At 40.3% G+C, this 26575-nt stretch overlaps 1 protein-coding gene across 1 annotated transcript in view; it reads right to left on the bottom strand.

Moving 5' to 3' along the window:
• LOC121934239 (keratin, type I cytoskeletal 23-like) overlaps positions 1 to 26291 on the bottom strand; it is a 26765-nt gene extending 474 nt beyond the window's left edge. The window contains exons 1-7 of the mRNA XM_042474537.1: positions 25829 to 26291; positions 14715 to 14797; positions 12480 to 12636; positions 6481 to 6642; positions 4665 to 4790; positions 2406 to 2620; positions 1281 to 1309 (exon numbers count right to left, since the gene is read on the bottom strand). Coding sequence (XP_042330471.1) covers positions 1281 to 1309; positions 2406 to 2620; positions 4665 to 4790; positions 6481 to 6642; positions 12480 to 12636; positions 14715 to 14797; positions 25829 to 26251 — 1195 coding nt within the window. The 5' untranslated portion in view covers positions 26252 to 26291. The remainder of the gene's footprint in view (positions 1 to 1280; positions 1310 to 2405; positions 2621 to 4664; positions 4791 to 6480; positions 6643 to 12479; positions 12637 to 14714; positions 14798 to 25828) is intronic.
• Between the last annotated feature and the right edge of the window lie 284 nt (positions 26292 to 26575).

Below are 26575 nucleotides of genomic sequence, written 5' to 3' on the forward strand. Positions count from 1 at the left end.
TCATCATCATATCACTATATGATTTGTTGTATGGATAAAGATTCTTGGGAATGAGGACACTTCCACTTTTCCTGGAAACCTGAAATGTGTACACTCATTTTTAAACAGCTTGATCAGTAGAACACTCTGAAATTAGGACACACTGACATCTAACTGTCAAAATATGAGACATGATGGTGTGGGTGTTTTACATCTTATATGTGCCTAGTCAGAAGTACATTTAACTGATTTCCATGATGTGTAGAAGATAAGTGGGCATAGGTGACAACTGCAATCTCCTTTCTCACATACAAGTCAACTCAGACTTGTGTTCTGTTCACAGTTATTGTATTTGTGGTGTATAGAATGGATTTTCATTCATGTATTTTAAGTTATTTTGGCTTCTTGATGCACAAAAGTGCAAAATGTTAAAACAAACATAGTAATTATTCTTATTGTTAGAGTTACAGAAGTAAACAGACTTAAAGTAGAATTCTAGAGGGCAGTGATCTGGTGGGTCTTCTTTCAGCCCACACACCTGAATCTCTGTTTAAAAAGTACTTTATGATATGTTCTGAATGTAAGAATGCTTTCATAAACGTGACTTAAGTGAGCTCATCTGCTTCATATTGACAGCTGGATTATGAGGCAAATGGCCCATATACGGCATGTGGGCTTTGTCCTGAGACATCCATACTGAACAGATGTGACTATACATCTGGGGTAGGAATGATGTTCCCTTGACAGCCAGTTGTTAAATTGAAGTTCCCAGCATCCTTCATCATTACCTATTTCAGTTGGAGCTGCTGGGAATTGCATTTCAATATCTGGAGGGCCACATGATTCCCAGCCATGTTATTAAAAGAAAACAAAAACACAAAAAGTGTTCACAGAATCAGAGCAAGCTTTGGCCAGCTTCCTTATTCCTACAGTGGCCAAGTATCTGCCTCTGAGAGGCCCACAAGCAGTACACGAGGATAATGGCTTTCTGCTACTATTGCTTCTCAGGAAGCAGGATTTAGAGACATATTATCTCTGATACTGGAGGAAAGATAGAACCATCATAGCAATTAGCCATTTATAGCCCTATTCTTTATGGCCTGAAGTTAACTGTTACTTTCAGCAGGAGGACACCCACTGAATTAATGCCACCCATGTAAGTATTGATTTACAGGGTCCATGTTGATTCAATGGGTCTGCTCCAGTTGGGAGTAACAATTGGATTGGGGCCCATGAATATGTAAAATTCTATTTTAAATCCCTCCATAACTTTTTCCAACTATAACAATAAGGACTTTTACCTTTCAAGCTTGAAGTGGAGCTTGTCATCCTGGGAAACAGTAAAAGAAAAGGACACATAAATTACTTTCCTTGGTGCAAATGTGTTTATTTCCCCCCTTAGTAACCCCTGAAGGAAGTTTATTCTTTTAAATTTCTTTCTGGGTTCATCCTGATGCTCAGAAATCTTACATCCCCTTCTGTGTTTATATGGAATGTAAAGATGGAAAGGTGTAAAAAAAAATTCTTTTACCAACATTCTCCAAAGTATTTCTTCCCTCCTGCCTGTTTCTCATAGCAATCCACTATCCAGCCTCATTTCTCATCCTCATCTCTTAAATGTCTGTGAGACAACTTTCACAGTTAAGCATTAAGTTATCACCTTGATCTTTATCCGAAAAACTTGTTTCCTGGAAAATGTTATAATATTGTCCCTTTTTCCTCTCCAAGTACCTTACAAAAGGTACTCTATTAATTGTTTATTTATAGTATTTATACCCTGCTCTTTAGCCACAACAGCTCTAGTACTAGACCAAGCCAGAATTATTTGCATGGTGCTTCTTTGTTTTTCAAAAACATGTTAGTTTCTGAGTCAGTTAACTAGACAGACACCATGGAACAAAAATAACCGTGGGGGAAAATGAGTTCAGTTATCCATAGGCACTGGTGGTTTGGAATGCCTAGCAGCCTTCCCCAACCTAAAACCCCCAGATGATTTAGATTACATTTTCCATCATCTCCATCCAAGGGTGAGTATTGGAAGTTGTAGCCTAATCTGTAGAGAGTGTCAGGTTAGGAGAGGCTGGCATATAGTGAAGCATGCCCTGAGCCAGCATGGTCACAGCAAGTATCTTCAGATGTTCATATTTCAGATATGGGGCTGCATGTATGACACCTTCTGTCATGTGTTGCATTTCTGCAGGGTTAGCATCTACTGCATATATTGCATGCGATCTAAAAGTATCTCTAAATATTATATATTTTATACTTCAGGTGTGGTCTCTACACTTTGTCCTGAGGCCTGTTTTCAGACTTGCTCATTCACAAGCTTCAGTTGTGCTGTAACTTTCTCTGATCCTTTCTTAACAAACAGACTCCAGACACAGGTTTCACACCCCACCTTCTCCCTGAGGGAAACTTTCCATTACCCCTTTCCATCCAGAAGCTGGCGATAAGTAGAAATCTCTGTCTCCAGGCGAGTTTTTATTCCAAGGAGAACCTTGTATTGATTATTTTGACACTTGATGTCATGGCGAAACTTGCTAAGCTCTTCTTCACATTGAGAGATTACGTTCTGGATGCTTTGAAGCTGGAAAGCGTAGTAAGACCTGGTTTCATCCAAGTTGTTTTCTAGGGAAAATTTCTGAAAGAGCAAAACATGGCAATGATGTTATCATTTTAGACTGTGTGTGATCAGCAAATAGAAACCAAAGGAAATACACTTATTTACCCAAGGATTTGTAAGATACAACTTCTACCTATCAGCCATTCTAGACATCACATCTCTAACCTATGCCTATGGGTAGCTGGATAGCTGCTTTCCCCTTGCACTGTTGTCTCCCTTTTTTCCTCATCTAAATTAAGAATATGTAACAGTTCATATATAGAATGAAGCTATTACTCAAATATTAATCTATGCAAAGGGAAGTTTGATTGTGTTTAGTGAGGTTTACTGCTAGGTAAATAGATAGAGGATTACATTTAGTTGCTCTGGTAAAGGACCTGCTCTTTACCACAGGCCAACTACACAAATGGTGTATGTACTATTTGAACAAGTTGTCTTTTGAGCAATAAAAACTCCTTCAGGCTGTGCCCATACTGACTGGGGAACTCTGGGAGTTCTAACTCCCCAAAGTACTTTTTTTCAAACTCTGGCCAGGATATTTAATCATTTTTGCCTGCCTGCCTGCCTGCCTGCCTGCCATCCTTCCTTCCTTCCTTCCTTCCTTCCTTCCTTCCTTCCTTCCTTCCTTCTGACTGGGAGAGTGGATGTCCTGTAAGACTTATCAGTAAATGAGATGGGATGGAGTCATTGCAGATCCATTGCCTGTAAGACTAGTGCTTTGTTTCCTTAGATTTCTCAGGAGGATTTAGTTATTATGTTAGGGGATAAGAAAGTGAGAAATCAAGGCATTGGCATCTATGACTCTGGAGGGATCCTCCTCACTAATCACCACTGACTCACTGCAACCAGCCATTATGCATTTCAGATTAGATAATCAAGGTATTCCGTTATGTATGGCTCCCAGGCAGGCTCTGTAATCTCTACTAATTCCCTTTAGAAACTCACAACAATCTTTTATAAAATGATCACAAGGGAAATTTGAAGCCTACGTGAACAGGAACTTTCTCAGTGACATACCTGTCTGTAAAATGATGCTATGAAAAATAATAGAAACTTGATGCTGAGCATTTTTGCTAGTTGCTCTCTTTGTCTCAGCATTTAGAAAAGTTCATATTTTGGATTGCATTTCCCACACACCCCAGTTTACACGAGGGATTCTGAGAACTGTAATCCAAAGAAGTCACTTTTCTTAAGCTCTTGTTTGTTTATTAGAACAAGGATAACTCAGGTCTGTCTATTGGGATATATGAGGAGTGATTAAAATATTACATCTCTAACATGGATTTATTTCCTAGCAAATTATCCTGCTGACAACTGTCCATTTTCACTCTCTCTAGTGATGGCTCTGGGAATGTTATTCTCAAATTTATGGATGGTCACAACAGCCAAGAGGCGGTCAGGGTGGAGAACTAATATGCTTCTAAGTACCAAATATTGTAGGACATATACAGGAAGGCCATTAATTTCTTATGACTAAGGATGAGAAGAATATTTTTGAATGTTTTAATCCTTCATGATTACCTACTTGACATACCGAGACACCCCATCAATAAATGTTCAGTTTCTGCACACACCCCACACTCCATTGGTAGCAGCAATGGCAAAAAATGTTGGGGATATTTTTGGCACAAAATAAATTTGCCCCACAAAAAGTGCTTTATGTAAAAATTTAGAGGGGTTTTGTGTGTGTGTGTGCTTTTTAAAAAAACAACCAAAAAATCCTTCATGGAATGTTTGTAAAAATGCTCTGAAATGTAAAAAGAAAATTAACAATTCTGTAAAAATTATAATTTCATCCTGCAAGGAGAAAACTTGAAATGAAACTCATAGACTGTGAGCCTTACATGAGAGAAAAGCTTGTCTGCCCTGATATGGCAATTTTTATGTTTTTTGCAAAAGTGCAAAAGCCACATTTCCTGCTGTCATTTTCCATGTTTCTGCTGTCATTTTTAGCAGAGCTTATGTACGCAAAGTTAAAACCAGAGCAGAAGATGACTGAACATGGGCGGGAGGTGTCAGAAAAATGATTTACTGTGTGTCCTCCTATGCCCTCATTAGTTACCTTGTTGAGGTGTGTCTGCAAATCAATTTCAAGGTTTTGCAGTGTGCGGTTCAGCTCACCAATTTCTTTCTGGTTGCTTTGTAGTTCTTCCTGCTTGGGCTTTTCTTCCAAAGATTCATTTGCTATCTACAGTATTTAAAAAAAAAAAAGCAGACATGATTGTTTTTGTTTATTCTTGTTGCTGTCAACAGACCCAACTAAGCATATTTTAAGCACTTCATAATGCAAGTGATGAGCCCACTATACATGCTTTTTTTCCCTTTTTGGTCACTGAGATTGGCATTCCTTTCCACCCTCCGCAACAACCAAAGCATACCCTCCTCCAAGGAGACTGAAGAAGCATCTGGCTATGCCCTATAGCCAAATGCAAGCTGATGACATCATCTGGCAAAACCCTGGCACATCTTGGCAGAAGATGTCATCAGTCTGCATCTAGCTATGGGCATACAACCAGATGGTTCTCTACTCTTGCCCCTCTCCACCTGCCACAGAATGGCCATTCAAGGTGGCTATCACAGCAAAACAGTGAGTCCTGGGGATGGTGAATGGGGAGTTATAATGGAGTTCTGTAGGCTGAACTCTTACGCTATGCTGGGCGATCTTTTGCTATTTCTGCCTTAGGGCTTTTGCATGTATATGTTTGGAGAGAGTTGCTGTTGTTGAAAGGGGCAGCAGTGGAAACTGTGTTAGCTAGCTCTACACCATTTTGCACCCTCTGCAATACCCTGGATGTAGTGTGATCCTGGGACACTGTGGGAAACAAAACTGCAGCCACTGATGATTGCTGGAGATGGATGGTTACTGCTTGACAGTGTGTCCTGGGGAAAACCTCTGTTTTTCAGAATGATTTTGAATGTGGAATAATTTAGGTATAGGCTCTGGCACACTGTCATTTGCCTATTTGTACCCACACAGGGAAACACATGTGGGTGTTAATAAAGCCAGAAATGACAAGAAACAATACAGTAGTCCAGTCTTATAAAACTAGGAGTCATTGAGATGAGTTAACTCCAGCCATAGCCAACATGTGGATGAAGGAGGTTGTATTCTGACATGTCTGGAGAAGGCTTCTGTATCCCAGAGGGTTCCATCAATCCAACTACATCTTGTTTGTTTTAACAATGAGCAAAATATGATCTTGTATTAGCTAAAATCCTATGTGCTTTAGCCTATGGATAGTCTTAAGGAATTCTTCCACAGGCTATACACTAATGACAGGGTTCTGCTGAAAAAGGAGGTCAACTGGATTTTAAAATTACAATCTTTATTCCCTTCAGAACTAAAGGAAGAGGTTGACTATTCCTCAATCCTAATTTTTTTGGTCAGTTTTCAGACAATCCCCTTCCTTTTATCACAGATATGTTTGTGTGCCCTTGAATCTCTTCTTTGTTCCATCTGCCCATATGATTTATAAATAAATAAATAAATAAACAAACAAGCAAGCAAGCAAGCAGGCAAGCAAGCAGGCAAGCAAGCAAACCTGTATTCACATGTTTTTATTCTGCCAGTAAATGCTTTTGAAGTTCCTGGGCCAGAAATATTGCCATTATGATTTTAAGTTAGTATGTACAGGCTATAGGAAATGTGCAAGCAAAATAATGTTCTTATGTAATTTGATATCATGTATTCATATGTTGCCCTCTTGTCATATGTTATTATAGATCCCTGAAGAAGGCTCACATCCTGAAATGCATTGAACTTTTTAGCTAATAAAAATCTTTTCAGCATCTTGAGGTGTGTCTCCTTTTTCTTTTGTGGATTCCATTGGCTGCATCTAAGCTTACGCTTTTTAAAATGTTTTTAAAAAACAACATACCTGCTGTTGGAACCAGGCATCAAGGCTTTGGCGGTTCTTTTCAATAATTGCTTCATAATCTGCTCGTATCCCTGCCAGGATCTTGGCCAGGTCTTCTTGTGGAGCTGTGTTCACTTTCACATTCACCTTGACATCCTTGGATGCACCATAGGCTTCCATATCCTAGATATGAGGGAGTAAAGAAGGACAATGTCACACGTTCTATCAAGAAAGATAGTAAGGAGATTGCACAGTTATGTTTCTTTGTCTGCCATCTGTGCTGTTTGGATGTGAAACAAAAGATGGTTTTAAGCATGGCTTTCTCTTCATAAATCTACTCTTTGAACTAAATCTGCACTGCAGAAATAATCTGGTCTGACACCACTTTAATTGCCATAGCTCAATGATATGGAATTCTGGGAACTATAGTTTCTTGTGGAACCAAAGTGGGGAACATTGTGCCATGGTAGTTAAAGTGGTGTCAAACTGGATTATTTCTGCAGTGTGGGTGCAGCCTTTGCCTTTTTTGCTTGCAAGTAAACCTTAATTTACATTTTATGATAATATTATTTACTAATTAAGTAATCCACAGCTCTTATTAACATAAGAAGAGCTGTGATGGGTCAGGCCTGTGGCTATCCAGAAGCCCAGAAGCAGGACATGAGTATAATAGCACTTTCCTGTGTATGGTCCCCAGCAATTACTGTTTAGAGGTTCACGGTCTCTTCACTTGGACACTGAATATTGCCTCTGTGGCTAATTGACATGGCTAAACTTACCCTCCATAAATTTGTCTAATGTCCTTTAAAGGCATCAAAGCTATAGTCCCTCACCATGTCATGGAGGCAAAATTTATAGAGAAATAATTCATCTCGTAAAATTCTTGTATTTTTTCCATATCTTCTCTCAGATCCAGTATTGTGTGAGAAACAGAAAAAATCTCAACCCATTGAATACTTTGGGCCCGAACAGACATGCCAAAATAAAGCTGCTTCGGGTCTCTTTAGAAGTATGCTTTTTAAATGCTCCTAAGGTCTGGAGTGCAGCTTTGGTGCAGCTTCTGGCCTCTTAAGATGAATGTGTCATTTAAACAGCATACATCCAAAGTGACCCAAAGCAGCTTTATTTTGGCCTGTCTGTTCAGGCCCTTTGTAAGCTGATATCATGTCCTTCCTTTGCTGCCTCCCTGCTGGCAACTAGTTAGTCACTCACTGGTATAGATGTGGTTTGCAGTTTTGTTTGTCTACAGGGTTTTTTTTGTCCCCAGAATGCACCACTGTGTGCTTCCTTTTAAGTTGCAGCTTGTTCAAGAATCCACACTGAACATATTTGGGTGAAGGAGGATGTGGTAAGGAAGGAGACCTTTCCTTTTCCACTGAAATATCGGATGACACTCTCCAAAATGACCATGCTTCCATTGCCACTTCTGCCTCCTCCTTCTGTTCCTTAATGTCAAGTAGGCACTAGCACCTTCACACAGTAAAAGAGTGGTGCAATGTCTTCCCAAAGGGTTCATAATAGACTTTGAAAGGGAGGCTGTTACAGTGGGGATGACAGTGGAGAAGCAGAAGAGGTGGAGCATGATGTGTTCCTCATTCTCTCTGGCTCACATTCCAAACCATTAAAAAGTAATTAAGGACACCCAGAATCTTAGCCTGGAGAGAGATTCCCAACATCTTTTTCTAGTCCTGGGAGGCCTATGCTGGTTGAACAGGATTCTTGATCCTCATTTATAGGTGACAAAAACATATTTGTTTCTTCAGCCTGGATTTAGACTTGACTTTGCTCTAAGGGAAGGTTTAATGAGCCAGAGCCTGGCGGAAGGCAAGAATGTTTCCTTAATTATTTCGATGACTCCCCTGCACCTCTCATCTTGACTTATTCATTACACAAGAATTTTAACCTTTTTCCTGGTATAATTTGCTTGTTCTGATCAACATGAATTGCTTTTGGCTGCTTGTTTGTTATTATTTCTTTTGAGTGCTTCCATCCCATCCTTTCACAGAGTTCTCAGCCTAGCTTCAAATGAAAATTGAAGAGAATCAAACACCTCCTTATGTTTTTTCTTTCTCTGAAGCTGATTCGTCACTTCTTGTGAGTGTTTTATGGGAGTTCAAAAACATAACCGTGTTGGTCTGGAAAACAGTATGCAAAGAGTTTCTGTAGCACCTTTGAGACTAACTGAAAGACAAAAGTTGGTAGCATCAGTTTTTCTAGACTTGACCTTATTTCCTCAGATGCATGCATCCAACACACATCTGAGGAAGTAGGCTCAAGTCTATGAAAGCTCATGCTATCAACCTCTTTCTTTCAGTTAGTTTCAAAGATGCTACAGAATCCCTTTGCGTACTATTATGGGAGTTGTTAGCCTGGAATCCTATTGGTGACATAGGCACCATAACTCAGGACATATTTCATAATGATGTGGACACATGTCTTATTTTGGATGGGGTGCAAGGGTCTCTTCATTAGCCCCTTGCATTCTGTCCAATCCTTTTCTACTGACAACTACTATGTCCTGGGAGGCTCTTGCAACCATTCAGTCACCATGAGATGGGGAAGAAGGGAAGCAACTGCACAGCAGTTGTCATTCCTCTTCCTCTCCTTTTGGAAAACTGCAGCAGGGACAAGTAGCAGTCCTGCTGCTCAATCCTCTTCCTCTCTCTCCATGGTCATTTAATGGTTGTAGAAGTGCCCTCTTCCACAATATGGCAGTTGGAGCTGTGTTTAGGGAGTGTTACATGTTACACACATGACTCAGGATCTTGACCATTAACTAGGAGAATCAAAACAAGGGGAAGGCTATGACATACACAGGGTTGTTGTTGTTGTTGTTGTTGTTGTTATTGTGTGCCTTCAAGTCATTTTCAATTTATGGTGACCCTCAGCTGAACCTATCATTGGTGTTTCTGGGGCCGAGAATGTGTAACTCACCCAAGATCCCCCAGTGAGTTTCTATAGCTGAGCGGGAAATTGATCTTCCCCCTCCAAATTCCTGCATTGAAGAAACCCTCTTTTTGCATACAGCACAAACTAATCTAATGAAACTATGGTTCTTATAAATCATGTAATCTGGTTTCTAAGAGGGAGATTTTAAAGAAGGTGTGTTAAACCCAGAAATGTGGGGACGGATTGAAATTTTGCAATTTGGAAGAGATAGAAACAATAACTGGAGATGACTGGGTTGGCCTAAGAGTCCTGTAGATGCCAACTATATTGCCTGTGACTAAAGTAATATTTCAAAGGTAAGACAGGCAATGAAGAGGGCATGTTTCAAGAAGGAGCCAAGGTATAAGGTGCAAGCAAATTATTTTCTGTGGGGTGTATGCCAGTTTGTGAAACTATCTCAGGGCTTGGGCAATGTCATACTGTGAAAATGTGAACCACTCTAGCTTTAAAAGTCCTGCATCCCTACTGTAATAGAGCTTGAAACTTTTTTTTTGTAAGAGAGAGAACTTCCTTGTTTGAACCTGAAACCATGCCTTCCATCTCTGTCAATAGTTTTTTAGAACTGTCTATTGCCACGTTTCCGTGCAAAAGCCATAAAGGTTCTCTGTAATTATTACCGCGGAGCAGCTGAATGAAAACATCTGATTACTATGTAAACAACCTAATTATTAGGCAAGCTGAACTGGTTTGGTAAAGTTCCCTTCGTTGCAATATCATCTTGTGGTTTACATACAGCAAGTGGCTTTGGGAAGCTGAGAAAATGAAGGTAAAATCAGTCAGGACTGAAGGAGCCTCCAAATTGAGGTGCACTGTGCTGATTGCTTGGTTGCAGGGGAAAATTGCAATGCATCTAAATGCATACCTAAAGTATACTTAAAGTATTTTCTAAGTACAAAATAGCACAAGCCAGTAAAACACTCTTTCTTATTGCTTTTGTGTTCTATATTTGCATGACTGGTGTTTCTTTGGATATCAAACTGTGGAATCTAGCACAAGAAAACTGAATATTGCCTCTGAAAACCATATTCAGATTTTTCTTTAGCATAAAAATAATAAGTGCTCCCTCGGGTTACGAAATTAATTCGTTCCGCGGCTAATTTCGTAACCCGAAAAACCTTCGTAACCCGAATTGCCATAGGCGCTAATGGAAAAAAAGCCGCGGCTCTGCCGCGGCTCCATTTAAAACAGCGCCGGGGTTTTTTCGTAACCCAAAAAAACCTTCGTAAGCCGAAACAATAAATCCCTATGGGATTTTTTCGTATCCCGAAAAATTCGTAAGCTGGGTAATTCGTATCCCGAGGTACCACTGTATATAGTAAAGGAGAAAGGGAAACTGATGATTGTTGCACTGGGGTAGGATTCTGAGTGCTTAGCTCCTAAAAATGCTGGGAATAGAGCTTAAAAGTATCAAATTCAAATTACCATTACTCATAGCTCATTACTTTTGACTTAATGAAGTCCAATATCATAACTTTTTAAAAGTAATGCAACAACTGGTAACAACCTGATATTTTTAGTGTAACAAATAACATTTACTTTTACTTCTCCAAAGTGACTTATCATATCATTTAGTTTTGTCCTCCTCTGCTGTAATAGCTGGCCAGAGAAATCGTTTGGAGATATGCAGCACTTTCTGCATGGTCTTAATCTCTTCAGTGAGTGAATATGGGGAAGCCAAACCACTGTGTTTTTACAGGAGCCCTACTTTTAAGAGGTTCAAAGGGAATGTCTAGAAGTTAAAAGAGATTTAAAATGGAATTATTAGCTCATGACAAGATATGCGTCAGACATATTCAGACCCCATCCCCATTATACATGGGAGGAGAAAGAAGATATCCCTGCCTTCTCTATCATACTAGAACCCAGGATCATGCAATAAAATGTTGAAACTGAGGACTGACAAAATGAATTCCTGTTTCATAGTTAAACTTTGCTTTAGCAAGTTGTAGTGATGGGTGTTCATTTGACAACTCTAACGGGAGATTAGAAAAAAATCAGTGAGAATAAGGCTATCAGGAGCAACTAGAATGGCTTTCTGGTAACTTAAATATCAGTGACAGCAGGCCTCTGATTATTTGTTGGGGAACATGAATGGAAAGATAGAATTGTGCTCATGTCTTGCTTGTGGGTTTTACAGTCATCTAATTCACCAGTGTGGGACCAAAATGCTGGGCCAGATAGTTGGGTCTAGCAGGAATCTTCTTATGTCTTTAAGAGAAGCCCATATTGACGGATTTCTGAAAAGTTATTGGCATAATCCCAGAAAACAGCAGGGAATAACATCAAAGGCATGCTGTGCCAAGTAAGCAGACAGAAAAGTCAGTGTGTTAATTCTTAATTGACAGGAATTAAATGTTTGCCTGCTCAGCTGCAGTTGAAGAGTTTGTGCAATGCTAATGGTTGCTATGCCATGGAAATTTAAGGAAACACTTTCTTTCCTTTGTGAATAACCACACATTTTGATGGGATTCAGGTCAAGCCCCAAAACTGCAATACTTTCTAGGGTGGAAAATTTCATCAGTAAACTAGATTCAAAGACTTCTGGTCTCAAACAACCTGTACTAATATCATCTCATGTTTTTCACTGGTAATTATAGTGTGGCTTATGATTGTAGCCTTTGGGTAAATTTGGGGACCAGTGAAACATTTCATATACAAAGGAATGCAATGTGAATAGAACTGGAGAAGCTCTTCTCATTAGGGCAGGAATCAGTTTTCTGCATAGTCAGGAATGGGGATATATGTCACTCCACATGTTGAACTGCAACTCCCATGAACTCTAGCCAACATAGCTAATGATGACTGATGATGAGTGTTTTAGTCCAGCAGCATCTGGAGGGCCACATGTTCCCCATCCCTGGTGCAAACAACACAATAGTATGTTGATACAACTTGCATCCTGGGTCCCAGCAAACCCAAAGTAAATATGACATAACTTATCAAAACATGAACAACTTTCACATGAACAACTCATTTGAGATTAGTTTTTTTTAAAGGCATAAGAAGTATTTATAATTCATGAAAGCAACTTATACAACTTGTCGTAGCATATCAGGAAATTTAAACCATACCTTCTCATGTTCTTTCTTCTTGAGTATGTGATCTTCCCTCAAAGCTTCAATTTCCATTTCCAGGTCAGTTATTATGATTGTCATGTTGTCAAGTTCTTTACGAATATTCTCAACATCATCCTGCACACTTTGCCGAAGAGCTTTTTCTGACTCATATCTTAGTCAAAAAGAAAAAGTGATATAGTTGTGGGCATTGGAGACTGTGACAACTCCACATGTGGTTTGAACCTACACCTTTTTGGATGTCATCAATGTACATCTTATGTTTTCTTTTCCATCTTCCATTTTTATGCCATAATAACTATATGGATTGGAAAAACCTACCTGACCTTTCTTCCACCTTACAGCATTCATAAGGTTCAAGAAACAAAATGTAACATTGTCTGACCCTCAGCATTTAAAAATGTTTCTTAGAAACTTGGAAAGCTGATGCTAATTAGTGTTAGGCTGAGGAAACTTTCTCTCTCTCTCGGTCCTCAATGCTTTAGGAGGGCTTCATGGCAGCAGCAGGCAGAGGTGAAGCTAGCAATAGATATTGTTAGAGCAGTAGGTACTACTGTATTTTTCCCTGTTTCACTTTGCCTCTCCCTTATGTCTCTTCCTCTTCTGCCTCCCAATCCAGTGGGCTGGAACCTGAAGTGAACATGTGCAAAAGCCTTTTGAAATCAGGCTGAGGGCTGCATGTTGCTCTAGAGTGGGGATGTATTTAAACCTTTTACTCCAAGTCTCAAGTCTCTACTTTCAAGTCTGATGTCGAGTCTTGACAGGGGGGAAAAAGGAGGCAAGGTGCTTTTCTTGGAAGGGAACAGCAAAGGCATTAAGCAATGGGCTTGAGATGGGGGTTGAGGTCTGCTCAGCAGCCTGTCTCCAGTGCACACTGGAGTAACCTTCTAAAGTATTTGAAAAGCTCTAGAAGGATCTTTCTACCTCAAGCCCATTGCCAAACAACACACTTGCAGTTCTCCTTTGAGAAATGTGCCCCATGCTATGATGGCAGCTCTTGCCTGTTGCACAAAGTGAATGACACCAGCAAATCTGTCATTAAAAATATACAAGTCAGAAGTCAAGTTATGTCAGTGTATCATGTATTGCCGTATCAAGTCCAAATCAAGTAATTGAAGCAACTTGAGTCTGACTGGAGTCCGAGTCAATCAACTCGAATCTACTTCACTGCTCTAGGGATGTAGGTTGCCCATCCTTAGCATATCAGTCACATTTCTGTAACTATGCATTTCTTCCCTTTCTGCACACTTGAGAGATGCTTACCCTTGGGTGCCCTGTCCCACTATATTCTTGACGGATCAGCTTTAGAGCAGACCAGACAAGTACATGCTTCTTCAACACACATTTGCCCATTTACTTATAAAGCAAGGGTGGGCTTGATGGTTTAACTCACAGTGAGTTTTAGGGGTAAGGGTTGAAGCTTTCCCTTCTGCATTTGGTTGATTTAAGCCATTTCCCCTCCACTCAGTGGGACTGGTGGTTTCCATGTAAGTGGAGTGGTGAATCCATCCAGTCGAACTTTAAAGGACATACATAAGGTCTTGTCCCCAGGTAGGATAAGCATCTTGGATAGAGCTTGGAAAGTTCAGCACCTAGTACAGATTCATCAACCCACTGTCATGGCAGCCACAAGTTACCACTGCACCCAGTTCTAATAATAAGTGAGCACATCTAAAGTGAAACGGCTTCATGCAACAGGGAACAGTGAGCTAAAGTGGGATGCAAGGAGGCAGTTATTGCTCCCTTCCTGCACATGCTCATTTTGATAGAAAAAGACATGCACTTCCACCTTCACCTCTTAACTAAGGAGCATATGTTTGGAAATGTGCATGCCTGGTTTGAATATGCCTTCTTTAACACCACCAGTCTATGCATCAGATGGTGTGTTGGCATTTCGGTGCTAGCCAAGAAGATCTCATGACTTGTTCCATGAGAGAGCAAAAGGAAACTGGCTGTACTGTCCTCATAATTCTTCAGGCCTTCTCTCTATTGATGGTGTGGCTCACATGGTGTATGATTATTTTAGTGGAAGAATGAAAGGATACAAAGACTTACATAGGGTCATAAAAAAACCCCTTTAACCATACTTAATCTATAACATGCTGTTTGGAAGTAGGTTCATTCTATTGTCCAAGGCTATCACTTTGATTATTAAAGATTAAATCTAGTCTCCATGTCCTTGCCCATTTTTCAGCTTTCAAGAACAGATGAGGAATTCAATGAAAGACTTACTTGAGCCTGAAGTCTTCAGTTGCCATCTTAGCATTGTCAATTTGTAGAACAATGCCTGCATTGTTAACCCGTCCAGTCTCAATCTGTAAGTAATAATCATAGAATTAATCTTGTTGTGAAAGCAGAATGAAAATATCTTAATTTGGAATCTGGGCAGATAGTTCTGCTCTTGGTGGGACTTTCAGTCTGTGAACAATGGCTCAGATCCAATAGCTATTCCCAATTAGCTTTATGTAGCTGTTGACATACCATTCAAAAATTGATTCCATGGGTTTCTAGTTGGGAATAGTATTTGGAGTTAGGCCCTCTGGCATTTGGAAAATAAACCCTGTGGCACCTTAAAATGGACAGATTTGAGGATAATTTTTAAAATTTGCTGAAGTAAATTACAAATATGATCACATTGATTTTAAGGAGAAGTGAGCCAGTTCCTGCTCAGCATCTAAAATATAGTAGTCATCATATGCTGTCATGGCAGAATATGGTAATCAGCACATTCTGGAAATAGAAAGATGACATCTTAAGTCAACCTCCTCTTTACAGCTTCATATTCTACTGCTTTGTTTTGTTTGTTGTTGGTATCAAATGAAAATTCTCAAGAACATGACTTCAGAAAGATTACTTTGGACTTAGACTAACACTATCTTTTCCAGCTTAAATTTGACACTAAACACCCATCTCATTCTGAATTCAAACCTGCACTGGGGAAGTTCCTGCATCTGTGTTCTTTAAGCTCTATTAACTTATTCTAGGTAATTTAATTAGCTTTATCAGCATATTAATGACCTAAAATCAGGAGGGGAGATTGTTCTTCTAGGGCCTGAGCAGTTGGGTCAGGATAGCATAAGCCAAGCCTGTACTATCCTGACCTGGGTCCTAACCTGGGTTGGTCCCTGGGCTGATGTGAGGATGGGAGGTTGTTTACATGTCTGGCCAAAGCTGTGCGATGGACCTGCTACTGCCGTGTGCCTCTTACCTTCCTCTACCATCACTGCTACTGTAAAAAACTCCATCATCATATCTGATGTGGAAACAGGGCACCTGGCTGCTCCAACATGACCATGCACCCCATTTCCATGTCATACTCAGAAATGAGGGCATTCTCAGTAGCAGCAATGGCATGTGGGGCCATCCAGTCTGCCAGGTGTTGCCACTGATTTTCTGAGAAACTCCATAGCAAACATTGAGTCATTTTGACCCCTGCTAAGGTCTTTTTGTGCTGGGATTGCACTGGGACTCCTGAATTGGTATCTGGTCTGCCCAATCCCAGTCTGGGTTTTTTTGGCCTGCATCATCCGAACAGGCTGATATGAGGCTGGGGGAACATGGGCCTTTGGGCCCCCTAAATTATTCAGCTACAGTATGTGTCAACAAAGGAGAGAGCCTTGTAAGTTGTAGCACCCTAACTGTGGAATATCCTCCCCATAGAGATACAGCTGGTGCCAACTAACCCCTCTTTTCTTTGCCAAGGCATTTGACTTGGGTGATTAGTCAGTTGTATCAACTGCTTTTCTTCATTTCAGTTACATGTTTTGGAGTTGTTATGATTGTAGTTATACTTTATTATTTTAAATATATTTGTCCATTAGGTTGAAATATAAAACTTTTGAAATATTTAAACACCTGGAAAGATGATGTTTTTAAACTATTTGAACAATTAGAGAGAAGATACACGGATATATGTCTATTGTTTGGCTGCACTTTGCTTTAGCTAGCTGTAAGCTGCCATCTATTCTATGTTTGGAGAAAATCTGTGCATAAGCTAAACAAACAAAATCTATGCATAAGCTAAGCAAACAAACACACGAATTTTAAGCTGCATTCGTGTACATAGAGATGGGCAAACTGTAGGCAGCCCTCAATCCAAGTGACAATTCCACTATTAGCCTGCAGTTCAGATCTCAGTGGCAATGGTGGTTGGTGGCTTCCATTTTATCAGGGAAAATAATCTGTTCTGGTTTTTAGCTCGAACTTTAAAGGAATGGGAGGGGTCATACAGTCTAGCACCTTGGACAGCTCCTTTAGCCTAAAACTCAGAGCAGATTCACCCATTTACCGACATGAAAGTTACTAGCGGTTACTGTTCACTGGCAGCTATTAGGTAGAGAGTTAGAAGGGGTGGTAGAAAGAGAGAGGGAGAAAAAACAGAGATGGTAGAAAGAGAGATGTTCATAACAGGGCGTATGGCCTTATTCACCATTGACTTAAGCCCCAGGATACTACAGAATCTGCTATGCAACCTTACAAGGGAACAACATTTGTTGTGAACAATTCAAGCTTTGGAACAAGCACACACAGGACCGTACTCCTTGACCTGTGGTTTGAGTTACAACCTGGTCTTGTTCATGCTCAGTAGGAAGCAAGTTCAAATTGAATAGGAATTGGGGTGGGATTTTAGACAATGTGTAAGAAATGCAGTGAAGTCATGTTGCCTTCCAGGTAATGTTATCTTCCAGGTGTCAATGCATCACTGGCCAATATAATATGACACATTTTTCCTTGGAAGAACTATAACTGTATCAGTAAAAAAGCATTTCTCTCTTCATAGATTGGGGAAGAGTTTTTTTAGTTTACTGCTGGAGAGATTTTAAAAGAAATAACATTTCCAGCCTTTCCATCAGTTAAGGCCTAAATGGCCATAGATAGCTATAAAATGTTATCAGCCTTCTAAAAATAAAACTATAGCCAACACAAAAGGAGGTGTGTTACCAATCTCTCCTCACATCAGCAGCAATAGTGAGAGAGGCCTACATTTTCACCTTCATTCCTTCCTTTTTTTAAATCATGTTCATCATAGATAAGATGAAATTTTCAAAATTTTTAACTAATTCTTACAAAGAATAAATTGAAATGAAATTCCTGTCCATCCCTCTCTTAGAGGGTGGTCACTTTCACATTTTACAAATACAGTGTGATGGTTGCATTGTTGCTTCCATGAATAAAATCTATGGACTCTTGGGATTTAGACTTCTTAGCCAGAGAGCTCTAGTGCCTTATCAAACTAAAAATTCTAGGATTCCACAAGAAGAAGCCATGCCAGCTAAAATAGAATCAGAGTGCTATAACTATGTAGTGTGACCAGACCTGGAAATCACACTGACATACCAAGAACCTGCCACATCGAAGGAACACTTGTCTACTTTCCAGTCAAATTCTTCTCCCTTCTTCACCTTGTACAACATAGGTTTGAATCCTTTTGATTAGTCTCAACTAGAGCAAACCCAGAGATTTACATAGGTAAATCTCATTTATTCAAAGGGGCTATACTAATAGGACTAGCATTGGTATTCAGGCCCTAGAATGCCATATCTAGGTCCAGCATATAGTTCAGATTATTTAAGCAAGAGAGCAAAATAACGTGATAACAGAAGATACCACACCACACACCACACACAAAAACAATTTTCAACCAATTTAAAGTGGAGGACAGCCTCTGAGATTCCTGAATATGAGCAAAAGAGTCATATCAAAAGGAAACTGGGTGGTGATATGGGTAGTAGGAGGATGTTGTGAGAAAACGTCCTGCACAACATCCTGAATTAATTTATGAGATAATCATCCATGTTGTTCCTGTGGAGGTAGAAGACCTCCCCATGAGCAACTGGGAGGTAAATAAATCCCTTGTAAAGCTTCTCAGATGAGTCACCAAAACAGAAATAATGATTGATGGAACTGAACCAGTTCCTTGCTCCTTGCTACCACAACTTTTTTTAAAAAAAGGTTGTACAGTTTCACATTTTGCTTTTCATTAATCTACAGCTTTTACTCTTCTTTGAGCAAGCAACTAATAAATCAACGATGGTAAATTGTCAAGTTGAAGAATCGGTCCACAAGACTACAAAGCACACACATGCAACACATTTTCAAAATAGGATGTGTGAATGTTTCCTCCACTTGTCAGGTCAGCAGGTAAAAATCTAAGTGAAGAATTGAGGCTGGGAAATGAGCATGGTGATGGAGGCAGTGTGGGGAAGGCACATCCAATATTTAGGTGCATGCTGAGTATCTAGGAAAGGCAACAAAATGGAAACCCAGCAGAACTGGAAAGCTCTTCACAAGATAACCAATGAATGCAGATGAGGGGAAACAAGAATTGCAGATAGGGAGGAAGGAACCTAATCTATTTTGGTAAACTGAAAAGCAGTAAAAAGAAATCTATAATGAGGAAGATACTTTGCCAAACAGCACCTTACAAGTATGTTGGACTGTAACACATGGAGATGGTGCATCTGGAGGAAACGGAAAGCTTTCTTTACTATGCAGGCAGGGGAGGGATGTTGTAGTGTAACGTATCTGGAGAACATAGATTTCCTCATAACAGGAATGTACTGTTTTTTGAGTTTCCTTTGGGATGGGTGGATCAATTTATTTGCAGTCCATCAATTTTGCATGTTTTGTTACATAAATCTTTTCAAAATATTTGCATAAAATTCTGGCATAAATTGTTAATTGCCATCAAGTCAATTTCAATTTATGCATGAGAGACCTCTAAGGCACCTTGTTATTAAAAGAGTTAGGTCTTACAAACTAAGGGTAGCTGTGGCTTTCTTGACTGAGTCAATCCATCTATCTTGTGATCATCCTCTTCTCCTACTGTCTCCAATGTTTCCTAGCATTATCATTTATTATTATTATTATTAACCTTTATTTATAAAGCGCTGTAAGTTTACATATATCCAAAATATGATAGTCTCAGTTTAGTCATTTTGGCTTCTATTGAGAGCTTGATTAGCTCTTGTATATATGCTATAAATACATATTTAAATATACACTGCACATGTATTATCCCTCATACCCACTTCTAAATGCTCTTCTAAATATACATTATCCTAAAATACACATTTTGGTACAGGGTTTTTACTGGCCGCAAAATGTGCTACTGAAAAACTAATTGCACAGTTGGAAAACTGATAATGTGCAGTTGTTAAAATGGGAGGGAAGCTAGACATATCAAGTGTTTAATAGGCACTTTAATGGCAATGTTTACTAGGCAATCTTGGGAAAGCTGGAGAAGCCTAGTTTTGGTACCAGTCTTGGCAGCACCAATTAGAGGAGTCTGCAGGAATGGCTCATACCTGGTGTATTGTGCTGGTCTGTTACTGAGCTGGGATTTACATCAGTGCATGAGCCACTAGATTGTCCTGATAGCTGACAAACTATGACAAATTAGTAGACTAATCATTGCTGCACAATAGATAAGAATTATTGTTCCTTGTCCAGTAGAAATAGGTTCTGAAAAAAACTTGTAGTGAGCCTTGGCAGACCAGCATCAAAGGGCTGGAGTGGGTCTTAGCATCTGGATGATGCACGCCCTGACACTGCCCACATGCTGGCATGATACCACATACCCCATCACATGGGAAGTGGCATCATGACACTCTGTTGCCACTGTGTGCAGATGACACAGCGTCAAAGGAGCATCAAAAAGCTGCAGCACCACCAGCTATCGCAGCCTTTCAGTGGCACAAAAAGGAGCCACTTTTTGTAGTGCACTGTGGAAAGGCCAGATTGGGGCCACAGTGTGTAGTTGCCACAGTCCTGATCCGATGCTGAAAGGAGCAGTCCGTTCAGCCCCAGTATGTTCTAAAGTAAAAGCTGGAGAAGTACAGTGGGCCCTCCCCATATGCGGGGATCTGTTCCAGACCCCCCCCCCCCCATGTATGGGGAAAACGTGTACATTCAAACCCCATTAGTTTCAATGGGGAGCATTCCAGCATTCAGTGCAGCACATGTGCCACAGGCATGCATGTCATTTATTTCCCGGCAGCTTAACCTTCCGCATAAGGTTAAAGCCATGTATAGCGTGCCCATGTATGGCGTGGGCGCACTGTACAAGATTCAGATGATGAGTGTGATCTAATCCACATATTATTCCAGGAGATGTGAGCCAGGACAGCTCCCTTTAAAATAGAAACCAAACAAAATCCCTGACCAACCCTAAGCATATGACACAGGATGAAATTACAGAGGGAGGAAAGTCTGGGATGAAATATAATAATTTTTGATAGGTAACATACCCATAGTTTCCTTGACCTCTGTGGATTACTGTAGTAGCAGCAAAACAAAGGAAAAAGCACAGATTTCTACTGTGTGAGTCCCATGCCATTACTTAAGTTGCTGTTGTTATGTACCTTAAAGTTGCTTCCAAATTACAGCAACCCAGTGATAGGATTTTCTTGGCAAGATGTATTCAGGGAAGTTTTTATGGGCTTTTCGGGCTATGTGGCCATGTTCCAGAAAAGTTTCTTCCTGACATTTCGCCAGAGAAGATGCTGGCAAACAGATGCTGGTGAAACGTCAGGAAGAAACTTTTCTGGAACATGGCCACATAGCCTGAAAAACCCACAAAAATCTATGGATGCCAGCCATGAAAGCCTTTGACTTTATATTCAGAGAAGGTTTGCCATTGTTGCCTTCTTAAGTTGAATGAGTGTAATGTGCCCAAGAAATCCCAGTTCAACACTCCAACTACCATTGTAGCATGGCTTTCTATCATTACCTAAGACAAAACCTTTTTTTGGGACCAGGCAGATGACTTCTCCATGTGGCAAAGCTCCCTCTCACATCGATTCAAGTTAAGAAAAGCCATGCTCCAAATCCAAGGGGAGAAGGATTCAGACTTCTTTCTAAATACACCTTGGAGAATTCACTTTTTTTTGGCTGCACCTCTAAGAACCTGTCAGTCAGCAATAGCCAAGTTAGCTGGGGGATTCTGGGAGCTCTATGCAAAAATTAATGGTTCCAAACTCATATTTTAAAAAGACTGGTGTTAATCCCACAGAGGTCCTCCAGAACAGGGGCTGTTACTATATGGGAGGAATTACACAACCCTTTGGAGTCCTGCCACTGAATGCTCATTGTGAAATTTTCTCAAGCTTCTGGGTGGTACAAAATGTATCTTCATTCAGAACCACAAATGCGCTTCCAAAATTCAACTGTAAGTTTGAGAATAGCCTGGCATCTCGCCTTATATGGCAGTGCGAAGTCAGAAGTCATTAATCGGATTAGTCACAGGGATTATTAGCTGCATAGGTTTTATTATGAGTCCAAATGAACGTCATACTTATGCATGGAAATGTGTGTTTGAAAAAGAGCTTTCTTAAAAGTCCCTGTAAAATTCTTAGTGAGACGGAAATTATGTGTTTGCAGGTTTCTTTTTTTAAACTATATAGTTAGAGGGGAATGACCCACTTTCTTATATGGTTTCTCTCATATGTATTTAGAGCAGTGGTTCCCAACCTTCCTAATGCCGTGACCCTTTAATACAGTTCCTCATGTTGTGGTGACCCAAACCCATGAAATTATTTTCATTGCTACTTCATAACTGTAATTAAATAGGTGTTTTCCAATGGTCTTAGGCTACCCCCATGAAAGGGTCAGTCGACCCCCAATGGGGTCCCGACCCACAGGTTGGGAACCGCTGATTTAGAGACATCATTCTGTAGCTGGGCTGACCCTACCATTAGGCAAAGGGAGACAGTGCATCCGGGTTGTTTGTGAAAGTGTTTTGTTTTTGTTTTCATGTTTACCTCAGGGTACTAAGCCAGCATAACTTTATTTGAATGGGTTGGGGTGAGCGTTTGTGTGTGTCTGTACTGACTGTTTTGTATCAGGAAGTAATAGGTCATGAGTGAATCTGTCTAGTCTATCTAGTCCTCCTGCATTATTGAAAGTAATTGCAGACTGAGCCATAGAAGACATAATCAAACTTGCTTTCTGGAGATATTTATCTTATTGTCATCTTGTTCTGTGCTGCTTTCTTTCAATGTAACAGAAACTGAAAAGAATTTAGTGGACAATCTACAACTCACAAAATCCCCAGTCACCAAAATATACATTCTTCATGTAGGTAAGCCCACATTAGAACCATGTCAGATGTTATGCTTCCTAATCTGTTATGTGTAAAGTGAAGGTATGGTTGTGGATATGTTTTTAATGCTGGATATGATCTTTCTAACTTGTTCTTTTAACCTCTAGATTGTACGCCATAGGCAGGCTTTTTATATATTCTTGATTTTATTTGGTTTTTGTACAGCGCTGTGTACATTTACAGTGCTTTATAAATAAAGCTAATAATAATAATAATAATAATAATAATAATAATAATAATAATAATAAACTGGGAATAAGAGATAAGTAGTATGAAAATCTTCTAGGCCTTTCAGAGCTGTTCAATTAATCTGTTTTTCCTTCAGCTGTCCCTACATTACAAACCCTTCCCCAGAGAGTCAGCATGTGTACTGGTTTGGGCAAGTCATGCTGTTTTTGGGGTTGTACAGATGCTGAGTTGGGGATGCTGGGTTGGGGAGGTGGCAACCACACACCTCTAGATCCTCTAGCACAACTCTATGGCCAATATCTGCCCAAAGTTGATCATAGAATCATGCTGGAGGACATACAAATGCCTAGAGAAGTGTATTCTCTAGGAACGTCTAGGTTCTCCAGCATAACTCTAAGGTTAACCTCTGGCAGAGTTGCGCTGGAGGACCTAGAGATTCCAAGAGAGAACATATTAATCAAAAACGCAAATAATCAAATCTGCAAAAGTCAAAGCCACAAATGAAGAGGGCCGACTGTATTTACTAATGAATAATAACAATTAGTGAATCCATTTTCCTCAGCAGTGTTTGGTCATGCTGCTTGCTCACAGAAGGATATTAAAAATGGTCCCCTACAACAGGTGCTTGCTGTTCAATATAATTTCCCATATACTTGCTTTTTAAGCTCCTTGTAAACATGTTCATGAACAATTTTTTATCATAACATTTTATTACAGCTTGTTCAGGATACTTTAAGTAGGGATGCATGAATCAGTTGATTTTGCTTTCTCTCACACTTTTTAGAAATGTAAGTTCTTTCTGTCAAATTTCCACTTTTTGGGTAGGTTCTTATAAAATAAAAAAGAACAAAATTCTCAGATAAAATTTCACTAGCTAAATTCAATATGTACACCTGTTCCCAGTCAGGAGTTGATTGTGCTGGACCTGTCCACCATGTTCATAGTAAAAATGAGGTACATTATGAGAGGGGAAAAAGAGGTGGCAATATTTCAGTTTCCTACATTAGGCCCTTGGTATCCACTGCGGTTTGGTTGCAGGAACCCCCATGGATACCAAAATCTGTGGATCAAGTCCCATTAAATACAGTGGATAATAAAATGGTGTCCCTCATATGAATGACAAAATCTTGGTTTCCTTTCAGAATTTTTATATATTTTAAATATTTTTAGCTGTGGATGCTTGAATCTGTGGATGAGGAATCTGTGGACATGGAGGGCTGACTGTATTTGTCCTTGGCTGGCCATGTATAATGGTTGACTGACTAATACAGTGGATCCTTCCCTTATGTGGGGGATCCATTCTGGAATGGAAGGGGAATTCCGTGTATGCTCAATCCCCATTAAAAAGAATGGGGCTCATGCCCATGGTGCAGCATGGCGCAGCACACACCATTATTCCCCTTGGTGCGCACGCCATTACCCCTTCTGGGGCACAATGAGTCTTTTGGCGCGACTTTCAGCATATGCTGAAAGCCACGTAAGTCTCGTGGGCACACAGTATGATGCAGGCACACTGTATGTCCTTACTGAAGGATATTTTGTGTCTCTAATCCTCTTAAATTCTGTAATATCCATAGCTGGAATGCAAGCAAATCTATTCTACAGTGCTGAATCTGGGCTAAATACAATTATTAGTCCCCAGTACTGTAGACCTGTTGAATCAATGAGAACTTGGTAAGTCAATGCTCATCTAAATTTAAGTGATTTGATGGGTGTATTCTAGTTGGATATAGCTTATTGGACTTACACCTTTATGCATTATGTATATATGTGTGTGGATAAAATATACATGGGAATACTCATATGAACTGAAAGTCATATGATTAGCGGTGGTTAGAGTGTTGAACAGGGATGTGGCAGATCCATGTTTTAGTCTCCTTTGAGGTAGGGACTTCATAGCATGACCTTTGATCAGTCACTTTCTCGATCAGCCTGACCTATAAGGTTGATGGGAAGATAGGATAGAAAATATTATAAAAGGTGCATCTACACTGTGGAAATAATACTTTAAGGATGTAATTCCATGGAATGGAATCCTGGGATTTGTCATTTTAGAAGGTCTTCAGCTTTCTCTGCCAAAGAGTGCTGGTGCCTCACAAAACTACAAATTCCAAGATTCTGTAGGATGGAGCCATGGCAGTTAAAGTGGTATCAAACTGCATTATTTCTACAGTATAGATGAGCATGGCGTAGTGGTTTGAATGTTGGACTATGACTGTGGAGACAGGATTCAGTTCCCCACTCACCATGAAATCCACTGGGTGACCTTGGATAAGTTGCAGGCTCTCAGCCTCAAGGGAAGGCAATGGCAAACCTTCTCTGAACAAATCCCCATGACAGGGTTGCCATAAATTGGAAATGACATGAAGGTCCACAACAACAAGATGCAACCTGAGCTCACTGAAGCAAAAGCAATATAAAAATATAAATAATTATCGGTCAAAAAAGAAAACAAAACCAATTAGGGAGAATAATTAACTGTTTAATCCCACCCACCCATTTCAGGGCTATCCACCTTGCACCCTTTGCACCTTCTGGACCTACCCTCCTAATGGAAAGCAACTCTCCAAAATTGATGTAACCTTTCCTTGAGGACACACACATATAATGTTCTGCAGAAGTTGAGCAGAACTAATCATTTGGGGTAGCATTTACAATGCTTATAAAACAGTATAGCCAGAGCATATGGTCTGCCTGTGTACTTGAATTTCCCTTAGGGAGAAAGGTAGGCAGCCAGCCTGGTGTAGTGGTTTGAGTGTTGGACTACAACTCTGAAGATCAGGGCTAAATCCCCGCTCTTGAGCATAAAAACCCACTGGGTGACATTGGGCAAGTCATACTCTTTCATCCTTAGAGGATGGCCATGGCAAATCACCCTGAAGAAACTTGCCAAGAAAACCCCATGATAGCCTGTGATATCCTATGATATTATGGCCTTAGGGTCACCATAAGTCAAAAATGACTTGGAGGCACACAACCAGAACAACAACAACATGAGAGAAGGGTAAAACAGAATGCATCCTTTTTGTTATTGCTTTTCTTTTTCTTCTCTTACCCGCTCGTGCATGTCTAAGATGTTCTGCTCGTAATCCGTGAAGTCATGCTTCATGCCTTGAGACCTCTTTTCATGCCACTCCCGAATGCATCCTTCCAGCTGACTGTTGGCCTTTTCCAAGGAGTGCACCTTCTCCAAGTAGGCAGCCAAACGGTCGTTCAATTCCTGCATGGTCTGCTTCTCATTCCTCCCCATGAAGAGGTCTCCATGGCTTCCACCAAAGCCACTCCACCCTGCCCCAGCATCTGAGGCAAGCCAGAGGGGTCTGCCAAAGGACATGGGGATGCGGGTGCTGCTGCTTCCACCATGTAAACTTGATGGTCGGTGATAGTAGTAACCTCCAGCAGGTGCAAAGCTGCATCCTCCAGCAGCACCCCGGAGAGATCCAGAAGAAAAGTGGTAGAGACCTTGACTGGCACTCATCTTGGCATCTGCTGAGAACTAAATGCACACACCAACTGTCTCTCTTCCTCTCCTTTGATTTACTGGCTCTGTCTGACAAGCCTCTCAACCTTCCTGTAGTGCTCTTAAGCCTTTCCCTGTGGGAGTTCCCTTACGTTAACCAACGACACCAACAAAGGTTGTGTCATCATCAAATATGTGTTTCCTCTTGGACAGGTCTGAAACCCTTAATAGCCGGGGAACATGGTTGTCATTCTTTGGAGCAAACAGCAACAACAGCATACCAAAGGTTCCTTTTCCCCCCTTCCCCCCTCCCTTTCTCTTTCCTTTTTGCATTGTATTTAT

The sequence above is a fragment of the Sceloporus undulatus genome, chromosome 6 (assembly GCF_019175285.1).
Source record: "Sceloporus undulatus isolate JIND9_A2432 ecotype Alabama chromosome 6, SceUnd_v1.1, whole genome shotgun sequence".
Taxonomy (NCBI): domain Eukaryota; kingdom Metazoa; phylum Chordata; class Lepidosauria; order Squamata; family Phrynosomatidae; genus Sceloporus; species Sceloporus undulatus.